This window comes from Protobothrops mucrosquamatus, unplaced genomic scaffold (assembly GCF_001527695.2).
Source record: "Protobothrops mucrosquamatus isolate PMUCROS unplaced genomic scaffold, P.Mucros_1.0 scaffold859, whole genome shotgun sequence".
NCBI lineage: Eukaryota > Metazoa > Chordata > Lepidosauria > Squamata > Viperidae > Protobothrops > Protobothrops mucrosquamatus.
Genome location: NW_015387114.1, coordinates 282,773 through 307,323, shown reverse-complemented (window position 1 = coordinate 307,323; position 24,551 = coordinate 282,773). Strand labels below are relative to the sequence as shown.

Sequence of the window (24,551 nt, the reverse complement as noted above, 5' to 3'; positions counted from 1 at the left end):
TTTAGTCCCACCCAGTCTGCCATTACCCCCGCAGCCACGCCCACCCAATGGGCCATACCCACTCAATGGGCCATGCCCGCCCAGTGGGCCATGCCCACCCGGCACCCGACGATACATAAGTGGGTTTTGGGTTGCAGTTTGGGCACTTGGTCACTAAAAGTTTCGCCATCACTGGTGTAGACTGAGCAGAAGATGGGGATTTAGCGCAGAGAGGGGCAATTTATTTTCCCAAGAGGCCACATGAGAAACTGGCAATATTGTGCAGGGCTGAAACCAATAGGGTTGTGAAGATATATATGCACACATGTACACACGCACATACATAAATTTTAAAAAATAACATGACCTTCAGAATAAAAATAATGCAGTTGTATTGTGTTTGTGGTATATGCTTAATTACATTTGATTTTTAGTTTTGAATTGACCTCAAGCAGGTTGGACAGGGACAGCAAAGGGCAGGATGTGGGCTGGGGCCATAAAATGTCCAAGTCTGATCTAGTATCTGCACACCCCTAAATAATCATGAAAGCTCCCTCAAGTCAACCTGAATTGCTGATGATCATACACTTTGACTTTGACTTAGGTTTAATGGATGTATATCCCAACTTTCTATCTGTGTGTCAAAGCAACTTGTAACAGCAAAGGAAATACTGTCACATTGATTCAGTCCAGATTAAAACTAGCATTAAAATAAATAGATGATGTTTTCTTGGCTATGAAAGTGGTTTATTGTTTTCTTTCAGGATATTTTTCTTTTCAGTTTTCCACTTCAGCCTATAGTCTTGGGACTTCCAATGCTTCTCCACCCAAAAGCTAACCAACTAGATGGGGCCACCTACTGAGGATACTCTCCTCCAGTGTTTCTAGATTTCAATTATTCAGATTATTTATCTGGCCAAGGAGTAACAACCAACCAACATTTACATACTTGTCTCAGCAAAGACACAAAAATATAACAATGTAGGTGATAACTAGTTTTGGTCAGAAAAAAAATATTCATCGTAGGATTATATGGACACCACAGGATAAGAAACCATTCCAATAACAATCACTTTTGATCTTCCCCAGCGCATAGTTTGTTGCCCATCATTCTTCTCAAAGCCACCTTAACCTCCTTGTTCCTCAAACTGTAGATGATGGGGTTCAACATGGATGTCACAACTGTATAGAACAGGGCCAACAGTTTGTCACTCTCAGCTGAATAGCTGGATTTGGGCCGAAGGTACGTGATAATGCCTGACCCATAAAATAGCGAGACCACAATGAGGTGAGAAGAACAGGTGGAGAAAGCTTTCTGACGGCCCTCAGCTGATGGGATCTTCAAAACAGAGATGACAATGTAGACATAAGAGGTCAGAATCAGTAGGAAAGGTGTGGTAATAAAAAGGACGGCCACCATGTATACAGCAATCACATTTCTGGAGGTGTCACCACAAGCCAGCGTCAAGAGTGGTGGGATGTCACAGAAGAAGTGGTTGATCCTATTGGGGCCACAGAAGGTCAAGCTAAAGACATAGTTGGCCTGACCCAGCCCCACCATCAATCCTACTGACCAGGACACTATGGAGAGCTGGACACAGACAGTTGGGCTCATGATGATGGTATAACGCAAGGGGTTACAGATGGCCACATAGCGGTCGTAGGCCATGGCAGCAAGGAGACAGCATTCTGTGATTCCAAACAAGGTGAAGAAATACATCTGGGTAGCACAACCCCAGAGAGCTATCTTCTTCCCATGCTCTGACATCAGGCTTGCTAGCATCTTAGGAACAATGGTGGTTGTGTAGCATATTTCTAGGAGGGAGAGGTTGGTCAAGAAAAAGTACATGGGTGTATGAAGGACTGGATTGAGCCTGATCACAGTGGTGATGATAGTGTTTCCAGCAAGGGACAGAGCATACATGGAGAAAACCAGAACAAAGAGGAGCGTCTGCAATTGCGGCCGTTCAGAAAACCCAACAAAGATGAACTCGGTCACCAGCAAAGAATGATTGGACATAACTCATATCAGACGACGGCTCATCTGCAGAACATAAGAGAAAACGAAAAATCGCCAATGAGAAATTACCTGTTTCCCAAAATTTATGGGAAAGAAACTATAAATTGACAATGTCAGCTTCCTATAAAGAAAACCTATACAAAATGTTCTATAGATGGCACTTGCCACCAGCAAGATTAGCAAAAAATGTTTAAAAATATGTCAGATAGATGTTGGAAATGTAAACATAAGTCAGGCACATATTATCATGTTTGGTGGACATGTGACAAAGTAAAGAATTATTGGAAAAAGATACATACTTGGCTAGAACAGATGTTAGGAGAACATGTTGATTTTAAACCTGAACTTTTTTTATTAGGTATAATGCCAGAAAAGACTAATAAACAAAGCTTATACTTGACTTTGCATGTCACAACAGCGGCAAGAATTATATTTGCGCAACACTGGAAAAATGAAGGCATACCATCAGATGAAGAAATAATTAAAAAAAATACTAGAATGCACAGAGATGGACAGATTGACTATGAGACTGAAAGAAAAAGAAGAAACAGAATATTATCAAGCCTGGGACTTATTTTACCATTGACTGGATGAAAGAAGAAATGATTAGGAATTAAATATGTATTAGCATGTAAACTCAGACAACAAGTTGGTTGAAAAATTACTATTGTATGTATGGAAAAAATGAATAAAAAAACATATTAAAAAAGAGAAATTACCTGTTTGTTCATTTATTGCTGCTGTTTAATAGAAAGATGGACTTATCTCCTTGGTGGTGACACCCTCTGATTTCCCACCCTAGCTATAGAGTAATTGCATAGAAGTAAGAAGAAAGGAGAAAACAAGGTTGATTCATGCAGTATGCACCCAAACACACACACACACACACACACACACAGAGAGAGAGAGAGAGAGAGAGAGAGAGAGAGAGAGAGAGAGAGAGAGAGAGAGAGAGAGAGAGAGAGAGAGAGAGAGAGTCCAAATGTACCTTATTTACTTGTTTAAAACAAATCATGGCTTAGTGTAATATATGTATCTAACCATATCTGATCCTAAATAAATCTGGCTTTCATAAATCTCCCAGTTCCTTTTAACACAGTACCACTTTGGGGGGTTCCTGTTATTTATAAAAAGAGGATTATAAAAAATCGTCACCTGCAAATTAACTTAATTCTACTGAATATTGGAGGGCAATTTACTATAAACGATAAAGCTAAAAGCGCCAACTTACAGATTCCATCATAAGCTTCTCCCAAAGTTTTTTGAAGGAGGAACTTGGATAGTCTAAGAGTGAAAAATCTAGAGTGAAAAATCTCTAGGTTAAAACCACTAGAACGTTAAGCAGAATTGTGTGGAGTAGAGCAGGCTAGATATGGCAGTGATAAATAAAAAATAAATTTTAAAATCTTAAGCTGATTGTGTGCATTTGGGTGCATAAAATATTAATGTAACTTATTCCATATACTAAATTGCAAACCCCTACATATTCTAAATGAATCTCCAGATACACTTCAGCATGGAATGTTTGCCATCACAAGCTGTGAAGTCCACAGAATTATTCCAGCATCTTGGAATTAAAAGAAAATGATTTTTTTTTATCTGAGATTTTATCAAACAAGAGTTGTTTGTTTGATAAAATCTCAGATTAAAAAAATCATTTTCTTTTAACTCTCAAATGGGCCTTCATGAACAATTGCAACCAGCACAACGAGGGCCTTTTGGGAAATTATATTGAACAATTATATTCAATGAATCCTGAAATTGTATTTAAAAATGAAAACAGTATACCTCTCTTCACGAACACTTACCTTTGCACGTATCTTTGAAAATCTGATCCAATCTATTGTCAGAAAAGAAAATCTCAGGTTGGTTCAACCAACGTCTTTCTATGTTACTGCGTTCCCCATGAGGCTTCCCCAGTGAACAGGTGTACTTCCTCTCCCAGAAGCAATGACATGTCCCCCAAAGCATTTTAGCCCCTTAGATACTTTTCAAAACAAACTTCTTCTTCTTAGCAATCGGAATGTTGTTATTGTTTGATTTGTAGGACTGGAAAAATCCACTTCCTTTTAACGAGAATAAACCACAGAAGCATCTGCTATCTATGTGAATCTTCTCACTTCTCAAAATGTCCTATAAACGAAGACATATAGTCTGCTAAATACAAATTTCAAGGCACTAATATACCGATTGGGAGGGGAAAAAGTAGACAAGAAATGCCAGTCCCATAAAATCAGAACTTGGATTGACTTAATTCAATGTCATAAGTGAGAGTACAGAGTTTTTAAATAGAATGCATTGAACACACGGGTAGAAACCAGGTTGTTAAGTATAGTCCTTGGGTCTCCAAATGTGGCAACTTTAAGACTTGTGGATTCCAACTCCCAGAATTCTCCAGCCAGCACGGTTAGCTGAGGAATTCTAGGAACTGAAGTCCACAAGTCTGAAAGTTGCCACATTTGGAGACCCCTGGTATAGTCAAAGGTTAGTCTACAGAAGAACATCCACTATAGCTAGTCCTGATCTCAAAACGTTCTCCAGAGCCCCTCAAAACCTGCTGATTTATTGTGTTTGAATTTGTGGGAATATTTATTTATTTATATTTCACATTTCTGGACCTCCCATCTCCCTCAAAGAGGGATTCTGGGCGGTGTACAATAAAACATCATCTCTTCTTAAATTTCTTTTTTTCCATATGTGGAACAGTTCAAGTTCAAGCCAACTTTCATGCGGTCCCATGAATACGCTCAGTTCCCCCCAAATTGCAACAACATGACATGTTAGGCATTTTCAGACTATTCACAACTGAAATAAAGTCAACACAGAGTTCATCTACATCCATGGGCACAGGAGGCAGAGAGGTTCACCATTGAGGCCATCTTTGTTGACCCCAGGGCTAAACATGGGGTACAGGCACTCGGAGAAGACATCCAGAAAGGTATAGATGTGGGTCATGGTGTCAGCGTCGTAAAAAGAGACCTGTCCTCCTTCATAATCTAAATAGACCCCCACTTTCTCAGGCTTGATGTCGAGGAGCAACTGCTTGGAGGGAGAGTCAAGGGCCTTGTACTCAACGCCATTCCGTAGCCAAATGGCCCAAAACCCATTGCTGGGCTTGACCGTCACTTTGGCCTCCTTCCTGTTCACCGACTCCTTGGCCACCCCAATATCCCAGCTAGTTTTATTTCCAACTTCTACCTCCCAATAATGGCATCCTGAAGTAAAGCCCTGGGCACCCAGCACACACACAGTCTTGCTAAATCTTTCTGGACCATCAGGGATTTCTTCTTCGGGATTATCTTCCAAGTGTACTGTGTCGAGATCCTTGGAGAGCACAAGGTTGGGATGATTGGTGGCAGGATCCAAGGTTATATGGGCAGGATCTGTTGGGAGGAGAACAATAAGAGAGTTATCTATATTTGGCAACTTTCAATCAATCAGAATAGAGCTGGGAAGGACCTTGAAGGTCTTCTAGTCCAGCCCCCTGCTCAAGCAGGAGAACTTATACCATTTCAGACAACTAAAGTCCAGTGTCTTTTTGAAAACCTCCAGTGATGAAGCACCCACTACTTCTGAAGGCAAACTGTTCCACTGGTTAATTGTTCTCTCTGTTAGGAAGTTTCTCTTTAATTCCAGGTTGCTTCTCTCCTTGATTAGTTTCCATCTATTGTTTCTTGTCCTGCCCCCTGATGCTTTAGAAAATACATTGACCCCCTCTTCTTTGTGGCAGCCCCTCAAATACTGGAATACTGCTATCATGTCACTCCAGTCCTTCTTTTCTCTAGATCAGGGCTTTTCAACCAGTGGTACGGGTACCACCTGTGGTACATTGGCACCTGGCAGGTGGTACGCGACCATCCTAGAAAAGTGGTAGCGGGGGAGGGGAATGAGCTGAACCGGTGGCAGCACCACACAAGCCTGAGCGAGAGATGGCTGGAGCTGCAGGGCTGTCAGGGCTCAGTGGAAGCGCCAGGATCAGTGCTTCTTCGGGACTGTCAGGGCTCAGTGGAAGCACCAGGATCAGTGCCAGGCTCCAGCTGGAGCTCGGCGCTGATCCTGGTGCTTCTGCTGAGCCCTGAAGAAGCACCAATCAGCTGGAAAGCAGCACTGATCCTAGCGCTTCTGCTGAGCCCAGAAGAAGCGCCGATCAACTGGAATGTTGCAGCATCTCCAGGGTCTTGTGATTTACATTCAGATGCTTGGCAACTGATTCATATTTATGATGGTCACAGTGTCCCAGGGTCATGTGAAGTGACCAAAACCTGCTGCAACCACTCATCTGATGGGGGAAATAAAAAACAAACATGACCCCCACCCCACCCCTGCTGCCAATCCTCAACAGAAATGCTCACAACAATGAAAACCTCGGACAGGAGGAAGAGCGCCGCCGGGTGGGCAGGCAGGTGTCTTGCTCGGCTGTGGCTTGGGGGGCACTTTTTTCAGTGCCATTGTAACTTCGAACAGTCACTAAACGAACTGTTGTAAGTCAAGGACTACCTGTACTTTATCACTTTTTTCCTTTTTTGGTCATCAAGTTTTTGACACCTTGCTAGGCGACTGGTGGTACTCAGATATTGCCATATCCTAAAAGTGATACAATGGGTGAAAAGGTTGAAAAGCCCTGCTCTAGATAGCCAAACCCAAATCCTGAAACCGTTCTTCATATGTTTTAGCCTCCAGGCCTTTATAATCATCTTAGTTGCTCTTCTTTGCACTTTTTCCAAAGTCTCAACATCTTTTTTGTGATGCGGTAACCAAAGCTGGATGCAGTATTCCAGTTACTAAGGCTTTATAAAGCAGTACTAATGCTTCACGTGATTTTGGTTCTATGCCTGTTTATACAACCAAGGATTGTATTAGCTTTTTTGGGCGGCGGCTGCACGCTGCTGGCTCACATTTAAGTGACCGTCCACTAAGACTCCAAGGTCCCTCTCACAGTTACTGTTTTTGAACTTGGAAATGTCCCCCCAGGAAGATGTTTAAAAACAGGTCTATGCCAAGTAGATAACATCAGTTTTCAGCAATGCCAATCAAGAAATCCTGTTATTGTCCTGCTAAAAACTAGACAAATTTCAGTGGGTTTGGGATCTACTACTTCCACTCCCACAGTTCTAGTTAAGTGACTAAGAATAATTGCAGATAGTCCTCAACTTACAACGATTTGTTTAGTGACGGTTCAAAGTGACCACAGCACTGAAAAAGGTAACTTATGACCATTTTTCACACTTACGACCATTGCAGCATCCCCATGGTCATGCGACCAAAATTCAGGTGCTTGGCAACTGGTTCATATTTATGACGGTTGCCATGTACTGGAGTCACGTGATCACCTTTTGCGACCTTCTGGCAAGCAAAGTCAATGGGGAAGCCAGATTCACTTAACAACATGGTGCTAATTTAACAACTGCAGTGATTCACTTAACAACTGCTGCAAGAAAGATCGTAAAATGGGGCAAAACTCACTTAACAACTGTGTGGTGGTTGTAAGTCAAGGACTATCTGCAACTTTATTAGCTGTTATGTCTCTGGACATACACATGATCTTTCCAGCTTTCTGACTGATTCGCTGCTCTTGGTAAGTATGGTATAGAACGCAAATTCCCTGAAAGCATCATCTCCAAGTTCTAAAAGGGGATTCCATCCTGCATGGTTCTCCTCTGAAGACACTTGAAATGATTCTTTAATGAAGTTGTCCAAGAAGAAACCTGTTCCTTCTAACTCTGTTATTCTGTTATTCTGTCCTGGCCCAGTTTTGTGAAAAAAAGCAGGTATAAATATCCAGGTGAGCTCACTCCAACACAGTGCTAGGCTGCATTAACAGAGGGATAGAATCAAGATCATGTGAAGTATTAATACCACTTTACAATGCCTTGGTAAGGCCACACTTGGAATACTGCATCCAGTTTTGGTCACCACGATATAAAACAGATGTTGAGACTCTAGAAAGAGTACAGAGAAGAGCAACAAAGATGATTAGGGGACTGGAGGCTAAAACATATAAGGAACGGTTGCTGGAATTGGGTATGTCTAGTTTAATGAAGAGAAGGACGAGGGGGGACATGATAGCAGTGCTCCAATATCTCAGGGGCTGCCACAAAGAAGAGGGAGTCAAGCTATTTTCCAAAGCGCCTGAAGGCAGGACAAGAAGCAACGGATGGAAGCTAATCAAGGAGAGAAGCAACCTAGAACTAAGGAGAAACTTCCTGACAGTTAGAACAATTAACCAGTGGAACAACCTGCCTCCAGAAGTGGTGAATGCTCCAACACTGGAAGTTTTTAAGAAGAGACTGGACAGCCATTTGTCTGAACTGGTATAGGGTTTCCTGACTGAGCAGGGGGTTGGACTAGATGACCTCCAAGGTCCCTTCCAACTCTGTTATTCTGTTATTATTCTGTTACCTTCAACAAAGGTCTGACAGAACGAGTAGAAAAAGCATTTTATATGGAACACAGAATAACAGAGTTGGAAGGGACCTTGACGGTCTTCTAGTCCAACTCCCTGCTCAGGCAGGAGCCCCTACTGTATATCCTTCCAGTACCATTTTCGGTGAGGATGTGATAGGATCACCTCATGGTTAAATGTTTTGCAAACCACCAGCCAGCTCCTAAAAGCTTTGAGGTTTGTGGCAAAGTGCAACCACTTGAACTTTGAAATTTAGTCAATGTTACAATCCCCTTCCAAAAAGATGGAAACAAATTCTTAAGGGAGAAGGGAGATGGGATCTTGCCTTCCTTCCAAAGAGCTACGAGTAGTTACACCTCACTTGTACCCATGCAATTTTTAACCTTTGTCCTCCCAATTCTGTGAAATAGATTAAGGCAGTGATGGCGAACCTTTTAGAGACCAAGTGCCCAAACTGCAACCCAAAACCCACTTATGTATCGTCGGGTGCCGGGTGGGTGTGGCCCATTGGCTGGGTGTGGCCAATTGGGTGGGCGTGGCCCGTTGGGTGGGCATGGTTGCGGTGGTAATGGCAGACTGGGTGGGACTAAAAAGTTCAATCAATCAATTCCAACTTTGCGAGATCTTTTTTTTTCCCGCGAGAAGTTGAAATTGATTGAACCTTTTTTTTTTTTGCACACGATTACGGAGGCCTAAAGTGAAAAGGTTTTATAAAACCCAGCTGAAGGCCTAGGACAGCGCGTGTGCCCACAGAGAGGGCTCTGCGTGCCACCTGTGGCACCCGTGCCATAGGTTCGCCACCACGGGATTAAGGTAAAAGATGGCAGCAGGCTGACCTTTGAGCCTGCCGTCCTCCACCTGCTTCCATCCAGGAGTTGGGCACTGCTATGCCCATCATCCACAAACATTAATTGTACTGTTATGCTCCTTGGCACTGTTTATCATGATTCTTTCCAGTCACGGTTTTTCCAGAGTTCATTTGAGCAGCATGTTTGGAATTGAAAAAGAATGGGCTTTACAACACTTCCAGCTGTTGAACTGTTTAGGTTCAGCATGTACAGTCAGGGTGAAACTTTTTTTTAATTTCTCTTCTAACAGTTTTCCTATGATATGGAAAAGAGGTGTGCCTTTTCAGTGATAATGGAGAGGCTTGCATCTGGCAATTTACGTAACAGCCTCCTGAATCTTTTATCAGCCTGGGAACCAACCAGTTAATCTGCAGTTCATGGGAGTTGTAATCCACAATATAGGGAGAGAAGCATTTTAGACAAGGCTGCAGCAGACTACAGGGTTCAGCTGAGACTAAAAAGCCTCTTAGCTTAATACTCTAACCATGATACCACCCTTAGCAGAACTGAAATGAGTTACACACGATCAAATCATCATATAAGAATTCGCTCGGCTTTGTTGCGATTTTGATGCGGTTCCCCCATGATACTCACAAGGTCTTAAGTCCAGCAACATGTCTTTCCAGACCATGTATTGAATAGGCCCTTTAAACTGACCTAAATTGAAATCACGAGAAATAACAGGCAGTGGACTTGCTTTGTCCTCACCGGGACAGTATCTGCAAAGACAGAAAAATCAGCAAGAACTGTTCAATGCCAAGGCTTGTTCTTGACCGCCATCTGGTGGCCATATCTGGGAATTTCTGAGGCTCTCAATACTTTCCTTCAGTTTAAAACGATGCACCAAGGAAACTTAGTAGTAGTAGTAGTAGTAATACTCAGTGCTTTTTTTGTAAAAAAAAAAAAAAAAAAAAAAAAGGTGCCGGAACTCACACATGTCATACAACCCGCCTTGCCTACCCTACAAGGTTCCATCCAAAAAAGGTGCCGGAACTCCGTTCTGGGCGTTCTATGACAAAAAAAGCCCTGGTAATACTAGTACTAGTACTAGAAGTAGAAAAAGTAGAAGTAGAAGTAGAAGTAGAAGTAGAAGTAGAAGTAGAAGCAGAAGCAGAAGTAGAAGTAGAAGTAGAAGTAGTATTATGCTTTCAAGTCAGTGTTAACTCGTGCCAATTGCCTGGACAGATCTCTGCAGTTTTATTGGCAAGTTTTCAGAAGTGGTTTTCCATTGCTTCTTGATCCAAGGTCACCCAGATGGGTTTTTTTTTTTTGCCTAAATAGGACTAGAATTTATTTATTTGTTAAATGTATGTGCCATCTATCTTTACAATCTCCAATTCTCTAATCTGGCGCCTTAACCTCTACATCAGACTGGCTCTGTTGAGCAATCAGCCCTCATTTTATCCTCACCACAACTTGCAAGGTTGCTCTGAGATGTGTTCATGATTAATATTTTGGGGCAGATCCTTGAATCTGGAATCAAAGGCAGCAGGGATCAGTAAGGAAAACAGCCAGAGTCAGACTGATATGGTCTCCTATTGATTCAAGGAAGAGTGCAGAGCACTTCAGCTCAGCAGTGGGGGAAAGCCCCAAGCCAGACAAAGAACAGCAGACAATGACTTTATTGTAGTTATTATAAATAAGCCAAATTAAAGTAGTTCAACAGAAGGCCTCCACCCAATTTATAAAGGACCAACAGAGCATCAGAGCAACGGTTCAACAAGAAAACATACTCACCTTTCTATGAAGGGTTTGATATCCTGTGGAAGGAGAAAGTAAGAATGATCAGAAAAAGGCCAGCTGTTAAGAATGGTTTCCTGTTTTTTTTTTTAGCCCAGGCATGTCAAACTCGTGACATCACGTGACGTCACGCAACGTATCGGGACTTTTTCTCCATTGCCGGCAATGGGGTGGACGCGGTTTTGGCGTGATGCATCCGGCCCGCAGGCCGGCAGTTTGACATGCCTGTTTTAGCCCATTACTTTAAACTGGTTCCACCAGAATTCATCTAATGGAAGAAAGAGGAATGCTACCATCTTTCCCAATGGATCATGGAATCCTAGGGCTCTTGAAGATCTTCTAGTCCAGTGGTTCTCAACCTTTTTAATGCCGCGACCCCAACCGGTCATAAGTCGAGGACTAAACCAGTCGTAAGTCGAGGACTACCCAACCGGTCGTAAGTCGAGGACTTTCCCTGCCCAGGAGCGCCGCACATGCGTGGTTCTGTCCCCTGCGCCGGCCGAGGCGTAGCTGGCAAGCAGCAGAGACGGAGCAGGCCGACCACCAGCTGGCCCAGCCCAAGGGAGGTAAGGCACCTGCCAGAAAAGGGAAAAAAAATGGCGGACAAAAAAAATGGTGGACAAAAAAAATGGCGGACAGCCTTGCTTGGCGACCCCCGTGAAATGGTCAATCGACCCCAAATGGGGTCCCGACCCACAGGTTGAGAACCACTGTTCTAGTCCAATCCTCTATCCAGAACAGGAATTCTTAAATCAGGGGGTCTTCAAACTTGGTCCTTTTATGACTTGTGGACTTCAACTCCCAGAATTCCTCAGCCAGGGTTCCTGGCTGAGGAATTCTGGGAGTTCACGTCCACAAGTCATAAAAGGGCCAAGTTTGAAGGCCCCTGTCTTAAATCATCCCAGATGAATGGTTGTCCAGCCATTGCTTCCAAGCCTGCAGTGATGGAGCTCCAGCTCTCCAAGGGAATTTGAGGCAACTTATTCCATTGTAATTGCTCTTATGATGATGAAATAGCCTCCTTATTTTGAATTTGGTGGTCTCCATTTACTGTAAAGCTTCCACCCACTGGTTCTTTGCCTACCTTTGGGGGCTGAGGAGAATGAATCAATACCCTCTTCCCAGTGATAGCCTTTGAAGGGTTTGAAATGGAGAGTCAATATCTTTTTCTGAAGGAAGATCACATAATTGTACCAGGTTTGGTTAGGTGGCAACTTCCTAACGCCTAGGTCAGTGGTGGCAAACCTATGGCACACGTGCCAGAGGCGGCACTCAGAGCCCTCTCTGTGGGCACGCACACCATGCCCTGGAGATAGCAACCATCCCTCTTCAACCAGCTGCCCGCTAACTTGCAGAGATCCCACCTGGCCAGATGTATCCCAGCACCCATGCGCTCACTGGCTTCTGTGTGCAGGGGCCAATGGTGTCAGGCAGCAGCCGCCCCGGCCCCTGCCTCACCTTGCCCTGTGACAATGGCACCCCTGCCCTGCCTTGCCTTGCCTTGCCTCGCCTCACCCTGCAGCACAAGCCTCCTGCCCACCGCCCCACCTGCCAGAGACCCCCTGGATCTCCCCAACCCTGCCCGGCCCCCACAGGCGTCCCTCCCCACGAGCAACATTGAGGTGATCACGCTCACCTTGGCCACACCCACCCAATCTGCCATGACCATCACAGCCACGCCCACCCAGTGGGCCACGCCCACCTGGCACCCAGCGATAAATAAATGGGTTTTGGGTTGCAGTTTGGGCACTCGGTCTCTAAAAGGTTCACCATCACTGGCCTAGGTAAATTGTTTGGAAAGGAAATACTGAGTTGGCTTAAAGGTTGGCCCTGCTGATAAATGCAATGTGGCAATAGTTTGATTGCAAAACCGGAAAGCCTTGAGTTAGATGCAAGGAAAACTGCATGGGATCTTGAACAGTGGAGATACATAGGTAGTCCTTGACTTATGACCGCAATTAGGACTGTAAAATTCATTGTTAAGCGGTGTGAATGCTAAGCAAGGCATCATGTGGCCACACCCAATTTTACAACCTTTTTGGGCATGGTCATTAAGCCAGACATCAGGTGACCACAAGTTGCTACTGTCCCCCATCAACTTTGCTTGTCAGATGCTGGCTAGAAAGATGGCCATTGGCAATCACATGTCTCTGGGATACTGCAACCATCATAAATGCCAGCTGGTTGCTAAGAGACCAGATGATATAGGGTTTCCTGCCTGAGCAGGGAGTTGGACTAGATGACCTCCAAGGTCCCTTCCAACTTTATTATTATTATTATTATTATTATTATTATTATTATTATTATTATTATTATTATTATTATTATTATTATTATTATTATTATTATTATTATTATTATTATTATTATGGATCATCGTACAGTCAGCCAGATGTTCAGACTGGATTTGGCATTTTGTCTACTTATCGAGTCCTTACCAAGGACCTGGGATAGGCAGATGTGGATGTTTGATGTTATTACAGATATCGTCGCAGGATGGAAGCTGTTCCTAGTAAGGCCGCCTTTTGCAATTGACTAATGGCAAATTTGTCAATGCCAATGGTGTTCAAGTGGTGCTCCAGTTGTTTTGAGATTGCATCCAAGGCGCCTATTACTATTGGTACTACCTTTGCTTGCTTTTGCCACAGTCTTTCTATTTCTATTTGTAGATCTTTGTATTTTGTTATCTTCTCCAGTTCTTTCTCGTCTATTCTGCTGTCTCCAGGCTCTGCGATGTCCACTATCCAGACTTTTTTGTCTTTCTTATCGACAATTGTTAAGTCCGATGTGTTATGTTGCAGGTGCTTGTCTGTTTGAATTCTGAAGTCCCAGAGCAGTTTAATTTTATCATTTTCTATGACTTTCTCTATTTTATGATCCCACCAGTTCTTGCTTACAGGCAAATGATATTTCTTGCAGATCTTCCAATGCACCATTGTTGCTACTTTGTCATGCCGCTGCTTGTAGTCAGTCTGTGCGATCTTCTTGCAGCAACTTACCAGGTAGTCCACTGTTTCTTCAGCTTCTTTGCATAGGCGGCACTTACTGTCTGTTGCTGTCTTCTCAATTTTGACTTTGTATGCATTTGTCCTTAAGGCTTGGCCTTGTGCAGCCAGAATTAGTCCCTCGGTCTCTTTTTTCAATTTTCCTGCTCTTAGCCATTATATTATTATTATTATTATTATTATTATTATTATTATTATTATTATTATTATTATTATTATTATTATTATTATTATTATTGATCATTGCACAGTTAGCCAGATGTTCAGACTGGATTTGGCATTTTGTCTATTTATCGAGTCCTTACCAAGGACCTGGGATAGGCAGATGTGGATGTGGATGTTGTTGTTGTTGTTGTTGTTGTTGTTGTTGTTGTTATTATTATTATTATTATTATTATTATTATTATTATTATTAATGTGACTGCAGGGTTGCTGCAGCAGTTATAACTGCGAGGACCAACCATTCATTGTAACTTTGAACAGTCGCTAAACGAATGGTCATAGATTGAGGACTACCTGTAAGAGAAAGACACATGCACATCCAGACATACAAATGCAGATATTGCTTGAGAAATGCACTGACCTTAAGGAAGCTTTCAGAGTCCGGTTCCATCACAAGCCGAGCCTGAATCTTAGCTATTTCCTCATTGGCTGTGCGGATTTGTTCCTGGCTGTTCCTCTGGTTCCTGTCCAGTTCACTAAGAAGCATTTTTTCCTCTCTCTGGATCTCCCTGATCAGCGCAGACTCCTTCTCCTGAAGCCACTGACGGAGCTCCATGAACTGGACAGAGAGATTTTGCTCTAGACGCAGCCGTTGGGTCTTGGGAGAAAAAGGAGGAGGAATGTGTGAGATCCCCACCATCTCTGCTTTTAAAAAATACTGTATATCAAGAAGGCCCCTTCAAATTAGAATATAATAGAATAACAGAGTTGGAAGAGACCTTGTAGGTCAGGGGTGTCAAACTGCTGGCCCATGGGCCGGATACATCACAGCAAAATCGCGCCCACCCCATTGCCGACAATGGCAAAAAAAGTCACGACACATCACGTGACTTTGCGAGTTTGACACTGCTGTTGTAGGTCATCTAGTCCAACCCCCTGCCCAAGTTGTCCTGTTGCATAGTTTAGTGGGAAATAATGTCAAGTCTCCCACTAGTCAAACTCGTCTGTAACATTTCTTTGAATAATATTGATTTTTTTAACCTGCTTTTAAGTTTTTTGACTTCTGTCTAATCTGATATTTTTGATGGTCTCCCATCATACACTGACCAGTCCCAACCATATAAACTTTCATATATCTATGTATCTCTCCATCCATCCATCATCTATCTACAGTATCTATCTATCTATCTATCTATCTATCTATCTATCTATCTATCTATCTATCTATCTATCTATCTATCTATCTATCTATCTATCTATCATCTATCATCTATCATCTATCTGTCTGTCTGTCTGTCTGTCTATCATCTTTGTTATTAGTTGCAAAGTCGTGTCCAATCCATCGCAACCCCATGGACAACGTTCCTCCAGACCTTCCTGTCCTCTACCATCTTCTGGAGTCCATTTAAGCTCACGCCTACTGCTTCAGTGACTCCATCCAGCCACCTCATTCTCTGTCGTCCCCTTCTTCTATTGCCCTCAATCTTTCCCAGCATTAGGCTCTCCTCCAGTGAGTCCTTCCTTCTCATTAGGTGGCCAAAGTATTTGAGTTTCAACTTCACGATCTGGCCTTCTAAAGAGCAGTCAGGGGTTGATCTCCTCTAGGACTGACCGGTTTGATCACCTTGCAGTCCAGGGGACTCGCAGGAATCTTCTCCAGCACCATAGTTCAAAGGCCTCAATTCTTTGGCGCTCAGCCTTTCTTATGGTCCAACTTTCACAGCCATACATTGCAACTGGGAAAACCATGGCCTTGACTATACGCACTTTTGTTGGCAGGGTGATGTCTCTGCTTTTTAGTATGCTGTCTAGATTTGCCATAGCTTTCCTCCCCAGGAGCAAGCGTCTTTTAATTTCTTGGCTGCAGTCCCCATCTGCGGTGATCTTGGAGCCCAGGAAGATGAAATCTGTCACTACCTCCATTTCTTCCCCATCTATTTGCCAGGAATTGAGAGGGCCGGATGCCATGATTTTGGTTTTCTTAATGTTGAGTTTCAAGCCAATGTTTGCACTCTCCTTCTTCACCCGCATCAAGAGGCTCTTTATCTATCTATCTATCTATCTATCTATCTATCTATCTATCTATCTATCTATCTATCTATCTATCTATCTATCTATCATCTATCTATCATCTATCTAACTATCTATCTGTCTATCTACTTACCTACCTACCTACCTATCTCATCTATGGATTGATTTTATTGATAATTTGGACTGGTATTTCTCAAATGTGGCAAGTTTAAGATGTGTGGCCTGCAACTCCCAGAATTCCCAAGCCTACACTGGTTTTGACTGTATGATCTCTATATCTACTCCCTTTTTACAATCCTGTAATCCCTTAATTCGGGGTAGAGTCGGGGGGGGACTACATGGACCTGAGTGTTTACTGACCAGATCCTTTTCCTGACACCACACAGAGTTCACAGCAGATTTTTTTTTTCTTTGCAGCCTAGGAGAAATATCTGAGGCTACCTAAAATTGAACTCTCAACCTTCCAAGTGGGAGGCGGGCATCTCCACTAGTAGGCCATGCCACCACTCATCTCTATATTTACATAACACTGAAGAATTAATTTGGCACCAGCACATTATTACTACCGTTACTTTCATTTACCTACTAAAGCACCACTGATGGCTGACCACGTCAAACATATGCTCAATATGTACAACAGCATGGAAGATTTGACCTACTGTGATTTCTGGAAGTTTCTGGTCCCTCTGCTCTTGAATGGATCTTTCTGCTTCAATTTTGGATTCCAGCTGTGTTCGAGACGCTGTTAAGATCTCCTGGAAGGAAGCAGAAACACCACAGGATAGAAACAGATTACAGTAACCATTCACAGTTATTGCTCATTCTGAGGTCAATGAAAACAGATGCCAGAAAAGCCAACGGCCAGCCATCAAAGTAGAGACAGATTTTGCACTAGGCTCCAATCCAGATCTTACAGGGACCACCCATCTCTGGACACTATCTCAGACTTTGCTTTCATACCCATTTCTTCTCTAGCTATTTCAAGAGTTGACAATCCAACTCAGGTATAAATCCACAGTGGCTAATAACCATATTTCTGGCTCCAATAAAGGAGAATATATGTAGCTCAAGGTTGAAATTAAGGGGTCCTTGGTGCTCTCTGAGCTTGGTTGTTTTCTGGCTACTTTGATTATTGCTGGCTGACAGGATCGTCCTTTTTGTTCAGCCAGTGGCAATTGTTATTTAGCCTGAACTACACAACTGCACAATAAGCTCTACAAAATAGAATTTGGACACCGCAAGCGTTGTCTTAAGAAATCCTAGAACAATTTCCCTCAATCTTTGGTCCTCCAGATGTGTTGCAGCTCCACTTCCTAAAAAGTCTAATCCAAATGCAGTACATGTCACATCAGACTGGCACCCCACTGAGGAAGGCGTTGGTAGAATTTAAAACAAGCATCTCAAAAGTTACTCAGACTTTGCAACTCTAAACACTATGGGGATGAAGACCAGATGGTATCTCAAAGCGAACAGGGATGTAACAGCCACACAGTCCTAGGAAAAGACACGAGTGCTTTAAAAGTTTTGCGGCAAATTATATAGTTGCTTTCAAAAGTAAAGCATTGCACTAGCCTATCAAAGAGGACAGGAATCCGGTAAAATTTGAACATAGGAAGATAACACGGTATTGATTGTATTTTACTTTTAGAATATTTCTGATCTCCTGCATAGTAATTCCATAGATGATGGTCTGTATCAAAGCCAACTACCAGCCTCCTTCTTGAGAAGAATGTCAGATCTTTGTAAACCATAAAGCTTTTTGCAAAACGATAAAAATGAGGGTTGACATTGGGTGGGGGAGTTGGACTAGATGATCTACAAGGCCCCTTCCAACTCTGTTATTCTATTCTAAATAATAATAATAATAATAATAATAATAATAATAATAATAATAATAATAATAATAATAATAATAATAATAATAATAATAATAATAATAATAATAATAATAATAATAATAATAATAATAATAATAATAATAGAGTTGGAAGGGACCTTGGAGGTTTTATAATCCAACCCCCTGCTCAGGCAGGAAACCCTATACCATTTCAGACAAATGGTTGTCCAATGTCTTCTTTAAAAATTTCCAGTGTTGGAGCATTCACAACTTCTGGATTAATTGTTCTAACTGTCAGGAAATTTCTCTTTAGTTCTAGGTTGCTTCTCTCTTTGATTACTTTCCTTCCATTGCTTCTTGTCCTGCCTTCAGGTGCTTGGAGAATAGCTTGACTCCCTCTTCTTTGTGGCAGGCCCTGAGATATTGGAACACTGCTATCATGTCACCCCTCGTCCTTTTTTTCATTAAACTAGACATAACGAATTCAAGCAACCAATATTTTTTAGCCTCCAGTCCCCTAATAATCTTTGTTGCTCTTCTCTGTACTCTTTCTAAGGAAGATGAAAAAGGATGAAAATTGCTTGGTGATTGGTGCCATTCTGTTTACCATTCCTCAGAAGAAGAAAAACAACAGATAGAAGGCGGGGGGGGGGGCTAAAGGGAGGAGAGAAAGAATTTCAGCAGTTTCCCTTTTGAAAAACAGTGTTATGCAACCGATTGCACAACCCTGACTGTCACTTTGTGAATCAGCAATCACACCCACGCACATATACTTTTGCAAATGCCTACCACAGATCCACAAAATGTTTAACATGCTTACCAGCTCCAAAGGTAAGACCCAGTTCAAAACAATTTGTTCAGTATGATACTCTGCGATCCAGATGCTGTGGATAGCCAGATGTTTCTGGGAAATCCATCAGCAAAACATCCCCAAACACTGTTATTGGAGGCACATTGTTTCTACATATCATGAATCCATTTTGCCATAATCTTGATGGACCATGCACAACGGATAATTTGTTCCTGACCAATGATACAGCTATTCAGACCGTTACTTTCTGGGCCTCAGATGCTATATAATGTCACATAAAGTGTTTTAAATTCCTTCCGTGTTTTAATTATTATATTTCTTATATAGTTATTGAATGTTTTTTTTAATTTAGATTATTATATTAATTTAAATATTATATTCTTTCTTTTACTGTAAGGTGCTCAGAAAAGAAAGGAAGAAATTAATCCAGCAGATCATTGTATGACTAGTAGCCTTGCATTCTTCTTCAGTATGTGTAGATCAGGGGTAGGCAACCTTGGCTCTTTTATGACTCGTGGACTTCAACTCCCAGAATTCCTGAGCCAGCCATGCTGAGGGGAAAGGGAGAGTTTCCAAGCTGAGCCATGCTGACTCAGGAATTCTGGGAGTTGAAGTCCACGTGTCATAAAAGAGCCAAGGTTGCCTACCCCTGGTATAGATAGTCCTCACTTAACAATCATAATTGGGACCCGCCACTCTGTTGCTAAATGAAACGATCATCAAGGAAAACATCATGCAACATTGCCAATTTATGATGGCGGTTCCAACTATTCTGGTTGAGGTCATTAAGTGAAATATCATGTGACTGTGATCTGCAACCCCTTGCCAGCTTCACCATTGACTTTGCATGTCTGAAGCTGGCTCGGACGGTTCGAAATGACAATTCTTTGACCAGAATTGTCATAAATGTGCAACACTTGCCATGTACCCGAATCATGAGCATTTGACCACATTGATGCTGTGAAGGTCATAAATGTGAGGACTGGCGCTACATCTTTTTTTTTTTCCAAATACCATTGTAACTTCAAACAATCACTCAATGAATGGTTGTTGAGTGAGAACTAGCTGTACTTCCATTTTAAAGTGAAGTTGCCTGCACTTCCTTAACTCTCAACTGCTTTGTCTTGCTTCTTTTCAGATAACCTGTATCTTCTCATTTTCCATGAGTGGCCCCAAGAACATCTGTTATGGACCTCCCACAAACCCACAACCACACTCCACCAGGAATTATCCAGAACCAAAGACAAGGCACAGAAGGATGAAAGAAACAATATAATCTACAAGATCAATTGTAACGATTGCAACCACTTCTACGTGGGACAAGCATCACGTCAATTAAAAACCAGCATCCACGAACCTTAGCTGACAGTCAAATGCCACGATCCCATATCTTTAATCGCTACCCACACCGACACCAAACAACACCAGTTCGATTGGAGCAACGCAAAAAGCATTGGCCACACTGGTGAGTTCATTGAAGCCTGGCACTCCACTAGCAATTCCATCAACAGACACATTGATCTACAACCAGCCTATGAACCCCTCAGGATCCAAATCAACCGCACAGCCAACCAGAGACAGCACTGACCCACATCCAACCCACACAAGCCCCTCTCCCCCCCCAGCAGTTCACCTCCCAAAGACCCTGAGCTGGAGCAACTTCCCCATCACAAGACCCATCACCAACTTCTGACTGATGACTCGCCTCTGACCCACTGATAACTCACACCTTCCAACGACCCTGACCTATAATAACCTCCCCATCACAGGACCCATCACCAGCCTCTCTCTGATGACCCATCACAAGACCCTCACTTGACACACCCACACCTGAAGCCCTTGTAAACAGAAGAGCACTGACACAGACCTTCCCTAAAGGTGTTACCTAGCCTGGTTAACAAAATATTAACTTTCACCCTCTCACCAAGTCCACGAGCCCCTTCTACTCACCTTGAAGTGCTCCACAGCTTCAACTAGAGGGAGACATCGGTGACCCCAGTGTTCTGATTGCAGAGTTCTCACCAGGCACCCATCTTCAGTACAAAAAAGCTTGTCCCCCTGCATCTCCTCGTCATCTTTATCACCGTTGGTCTCCTCGTCACCAGCCAAAATAGATTCCTGGGCTTTGCAAGCAAGCTGTCCCAGCACCCGGTTAGGTGTATATTTGCCACCGGGGATCTCACGCCGACACTCTGGACATGTAGGGAGGGGTGGTGGTATATTCTCCTCACGGTTGCTAGAGATCTCAGCCCAGAACCGAGTGATACAGCCCTGGCAATAGTTGTGCCCGCATTCCAGCATGACGGGATCTGAAAAGAGCTCCAGGCAAATAGAACAGCGCAGATCCTCAGCAAAACATTCTATGCCTGTTGGGGCAGCCATGGCGAAAAAGAAAACCCTTCCCAAATCAGAAAAGGACACAATTTATTTTATAGCTCCTTGCTGTCTCCTCAGAAAGCTTCCTTAAGCCACTTGCTCTTCCCAGTTGTATTTTATCTCTAAGTTTCTTCTCTGGTTTGTTCCCTCTTCAGGTCCTGAATTTTGTCCTTCTCAGTTATTTAAATGACCATTCTCTCTGGGTTACTCTGCCTTAGAAAAAGGAATTCAACCTTGGCTGGTGTTTCTGGGCTTTTGTTCCTTCGTCCTTACTTCCTCGTTTTCTTTCCATTCTTGGCGCGTTTTAAAAGCATGCTCCAGCGGTAACGAAACCAATTTTAAACAAATATAAACAAATTGACAATAAAGCCGGTCTCCTTTGCAAAGCTCTTTCCTGCCTTTGCTTTTCAAAACAGGATCCTCTTAATGGACTCTTCTCAGCCAGTCAACCCTGCCCGGACAAGTCTCAGCACACCTTCTGAAGAATTCTCAATTGTTTCTGAAGGGTTTCCCACTGCAGCCACACCTTGAATCTGATCACTGTCTGAAATCTCTTCCTCTTTCGACGAAGCTTTGCACCACCCCATCTATAAGACTGCCTCTTTACATTGTAGGAAGCTCCCCCCCTCCCCAGATTAAAATATTCTTTATTCTTAATATTAAGAAAGAGGCACAATAGGATATTTCCCCTAAAGGAGAAATGGAGGGGGGGAAATCTTAACAAAGGCAGAAAGCAGCCCCAGTCTTCCTACTATAACAAAAAAAAAGCCTCAAGCAAAAAGGCCAGTCGTTAGGAGATTGGGCCAATCTATTCATAAACAAAACACCTTCGGCCCCTACAGTTGATGGGATTGAGAATTTACATTCCCTCACCCAAATTCTAAGGACAGGACAGGACCTTTAAGACATAATAGGATTAACCCACCACCATTGACACTAGGTTCACTACACTGCACAACGCCCTGGAGCATCTCAATCAGAAGGTATAAAAACCCACCCACTCTCAACTCCATTTTGTCAGCTGTCCCAGAATTACATGCTGCTGCTGGTTCTGCTCATCAGTAAACAGACCTTCTTTCTCAAGCAGCCTCCATTTTATTCCCAGCTTGGAACTGATTTTTCTTTCAACAACACAAACCGATAGATATAGGTAGGTAGGTAGATGATAGATAGATAGATGATAGATGATAGATAGATAGATAGATAGATAGATAGATAGATAGATAGATAGATAGATAGATAGATAGATAGATAGATAGATAGATAGATAGATAGATAGATAGATAGATAGATAGATAGATAGATAGATAGATAGATAGATAGATAGATAGATAGATAGATAGATACAGGGCTTTTTTTCTCATAGAACGCCCAGAACAGAGTTCCAGCACTTTTTTGGATGGAACCTTGTACGGTAGGCAAGGCGGGTTGTATGACGTGTGTGAGTTCCGGCACCTTTTATTTTTTACAAAAAAAGCACTGGATAGATAGATAGATATTATTGGCCAGGAATGCAAGACTTTTAAATATATAGGTGTCCACCATCCCACTCAGTCATCTAGCAAAGAAAGACTCCTGGCCATATGGTTTTTCCAAGAGTACAGTATATTTTAATGAAGCTGAGGTGTTTACAGAAAAAGCGTGAGCTGAATCTGAGGTTTTCCCCGTGCAAACTATACAAAGTAAATTTTTCTCTTCCCCCACCCCAGCCATCCCCTGGTTATCTGCAAATGTCCAATTAGGTGCTCATATATTGTTTAGGAAATAGTTTCTCAGTTCCCAGCTCTGTACATTGATAGTTGACCTTGGCAGGCTGAAGGTTCTCACAAGGCACAGCTCGACTTCCATCCCCCCTTTTTTCCTTGCATTACAATCCTTCCCTCTCCCACGCCCTTTGCTAATGTCAGGCTGTCAGCTCATGAAGCTTGGATAGGAGATAAAACCATGACAAAAGGTGGTTCTCAACCTGTGACCATAATGGAGCCTAGAATTTCCATTGTATGTCATGATGGTCGCAAATCAAGGCACCCATGTGACCAATCAAACAGAATGCGGCAATCGTAAAGTGAACGTCACAGTCATGAATCAGTCATTAAATGATTGCCACAGTTGTTAAGCAAACCCATTGCCTGCAATTGTTGGGTTTTTTGCCAGAAACCAGAAGACATGGTCATGTAAATGCAATTTGTGACTTTTTTGCCATTTTTCAATCTCCTTTGTGACCACGTAATTCACTCAATGACCGTGTGTTTCACATAACGACGATGGTTACTCGTTTAACAACTCTCATAAAACAATTGTAAAATTGAGTCCAGTGACATGGTGCCTCGACTTATGACCAAAATTCCAGTCCTAATTGTGGTCGTAAATCAAGGACTATCGGTAACTTAGAGCAGTACTTCTCAGCAACATTAAGATTGACTCCCAGAATTCCCCAGCCAACAGAAATGATCTGTCATCTCAGTTCTGTACAAGGAAGAAACCACAGTTGGGAAAAGTAAGGAATGAGTAATCATGCCTCACCCAAGAACGGGAATTATCTTTCTCAATCAATACTGTGTGCTTCATCTCTCTCGTGTGACGAAACCCAGTGTTGGTATTCTCAGGGATTAATTTCAAGAGGCTTCTGATCTTGGCCCTTCTAGGCATAAACATTGTTGATTCAAGAGATGATTCAGTCCCAAGAAAGTAGAGCAAGAGTTTATTGTGGGACTTCTTCACTCAGTACCTTTTTGTCCCCTGGGCCTTTGAGGGGAAGGGGAGATTCAAAACCTTACATTGAGGGGAAGATCTCCCACTTCAGCCTGCTTCTCCGTCTAGAATGATTGTTTTAAAAAAAATGTTTGTTTATGCAGGGTCCTTGGTGCTCTCTGAGCTTGGTTGTTTTCTTGCAGATGTTTCATTACCCAAACTAGGTAATATCATCAGTGCTAGTAAGGAATGGGGGAGGGGGGCTTGCCCTGGGAGTGGTCTTGGAGGGCTATTTACTGTTAGCTTGTTTGGCAATTCCTTGTTTGGGATGTCATTTACTTCTTGATTGTTGGTCTGCTGTTAATCTTGGTGTTAATCTATGCTCATCTGATTGACATTTGACAGGGCAAGCCACTAGAATATAAACTGACAGCAAACCCCATTTCTTACTAGCACTGATGATGTTTACCTAGTTTGGGTAATGAAACATCTGCAAGAAAACAACCAAGCTCAGAGAGCACCAAGGACCTTACATAAACAGATATTTTTTTTTAAACAATCATTTTAGATGGAGAAGCAGGCCGAAGTGGGAGATCTTCCCCTCAATGTAAGGTTTGGAATCTCCCCACCTTTATTATTTTTATAAAT

At 42.6% G+C, this 24,551-nt stretch overlaps 2 protein-coding genes across 2 annotated transcripts; both read right to left on the bottom strand.

Annotated features, from left to right (window-relative positions):
• Positions 1-1,048: 1,048 nt before the first annotated feature.
• Positions 1,049-2,005, bottom strand: LOC107290241 (olfactory receptor 10AG1-like). Its single transcript, XM_015819105.2, has one exon. It carries the CDS (start codon positions 1,997-1,999, stop codon positions 1,049-1,051), a length of 951 nt encoding a protein of 316 aa, XP_015674591.1. The 5' UTR covers positions 2,000-2,005.
• A 2,621-nt stretch (positions 2,006-4,626) lies between these two features.
• LOC107290220 (zinc-binding protein A33) lies at positions 4,627-21,560 on the bottom strand. Its single transcript, XM_015819084.1, has 6 exons — positions 20,787-21,560; positions 16,848-16,943; positions 14,579-14,815; positions 10,988-11,010; positions 9,845-9,969; positions 4,627-5,382 (listed from the first exon to the last, which is right to left on the bottom strand). Exons 1-6 carry the CDS (start codon positions 21,216-21,218, stop codon positions 4,832-4,834), a joined length of 1,464 nt encoding a protein of 487 aa, XP_015674570.1. The 5' UTR covers positions 21,219-21,560; the 3' UTR covers positions 4,627-4,831.
• Between the last annotated feature and the right edge of the window lie 2,991 nt (positions 21,561-24,551).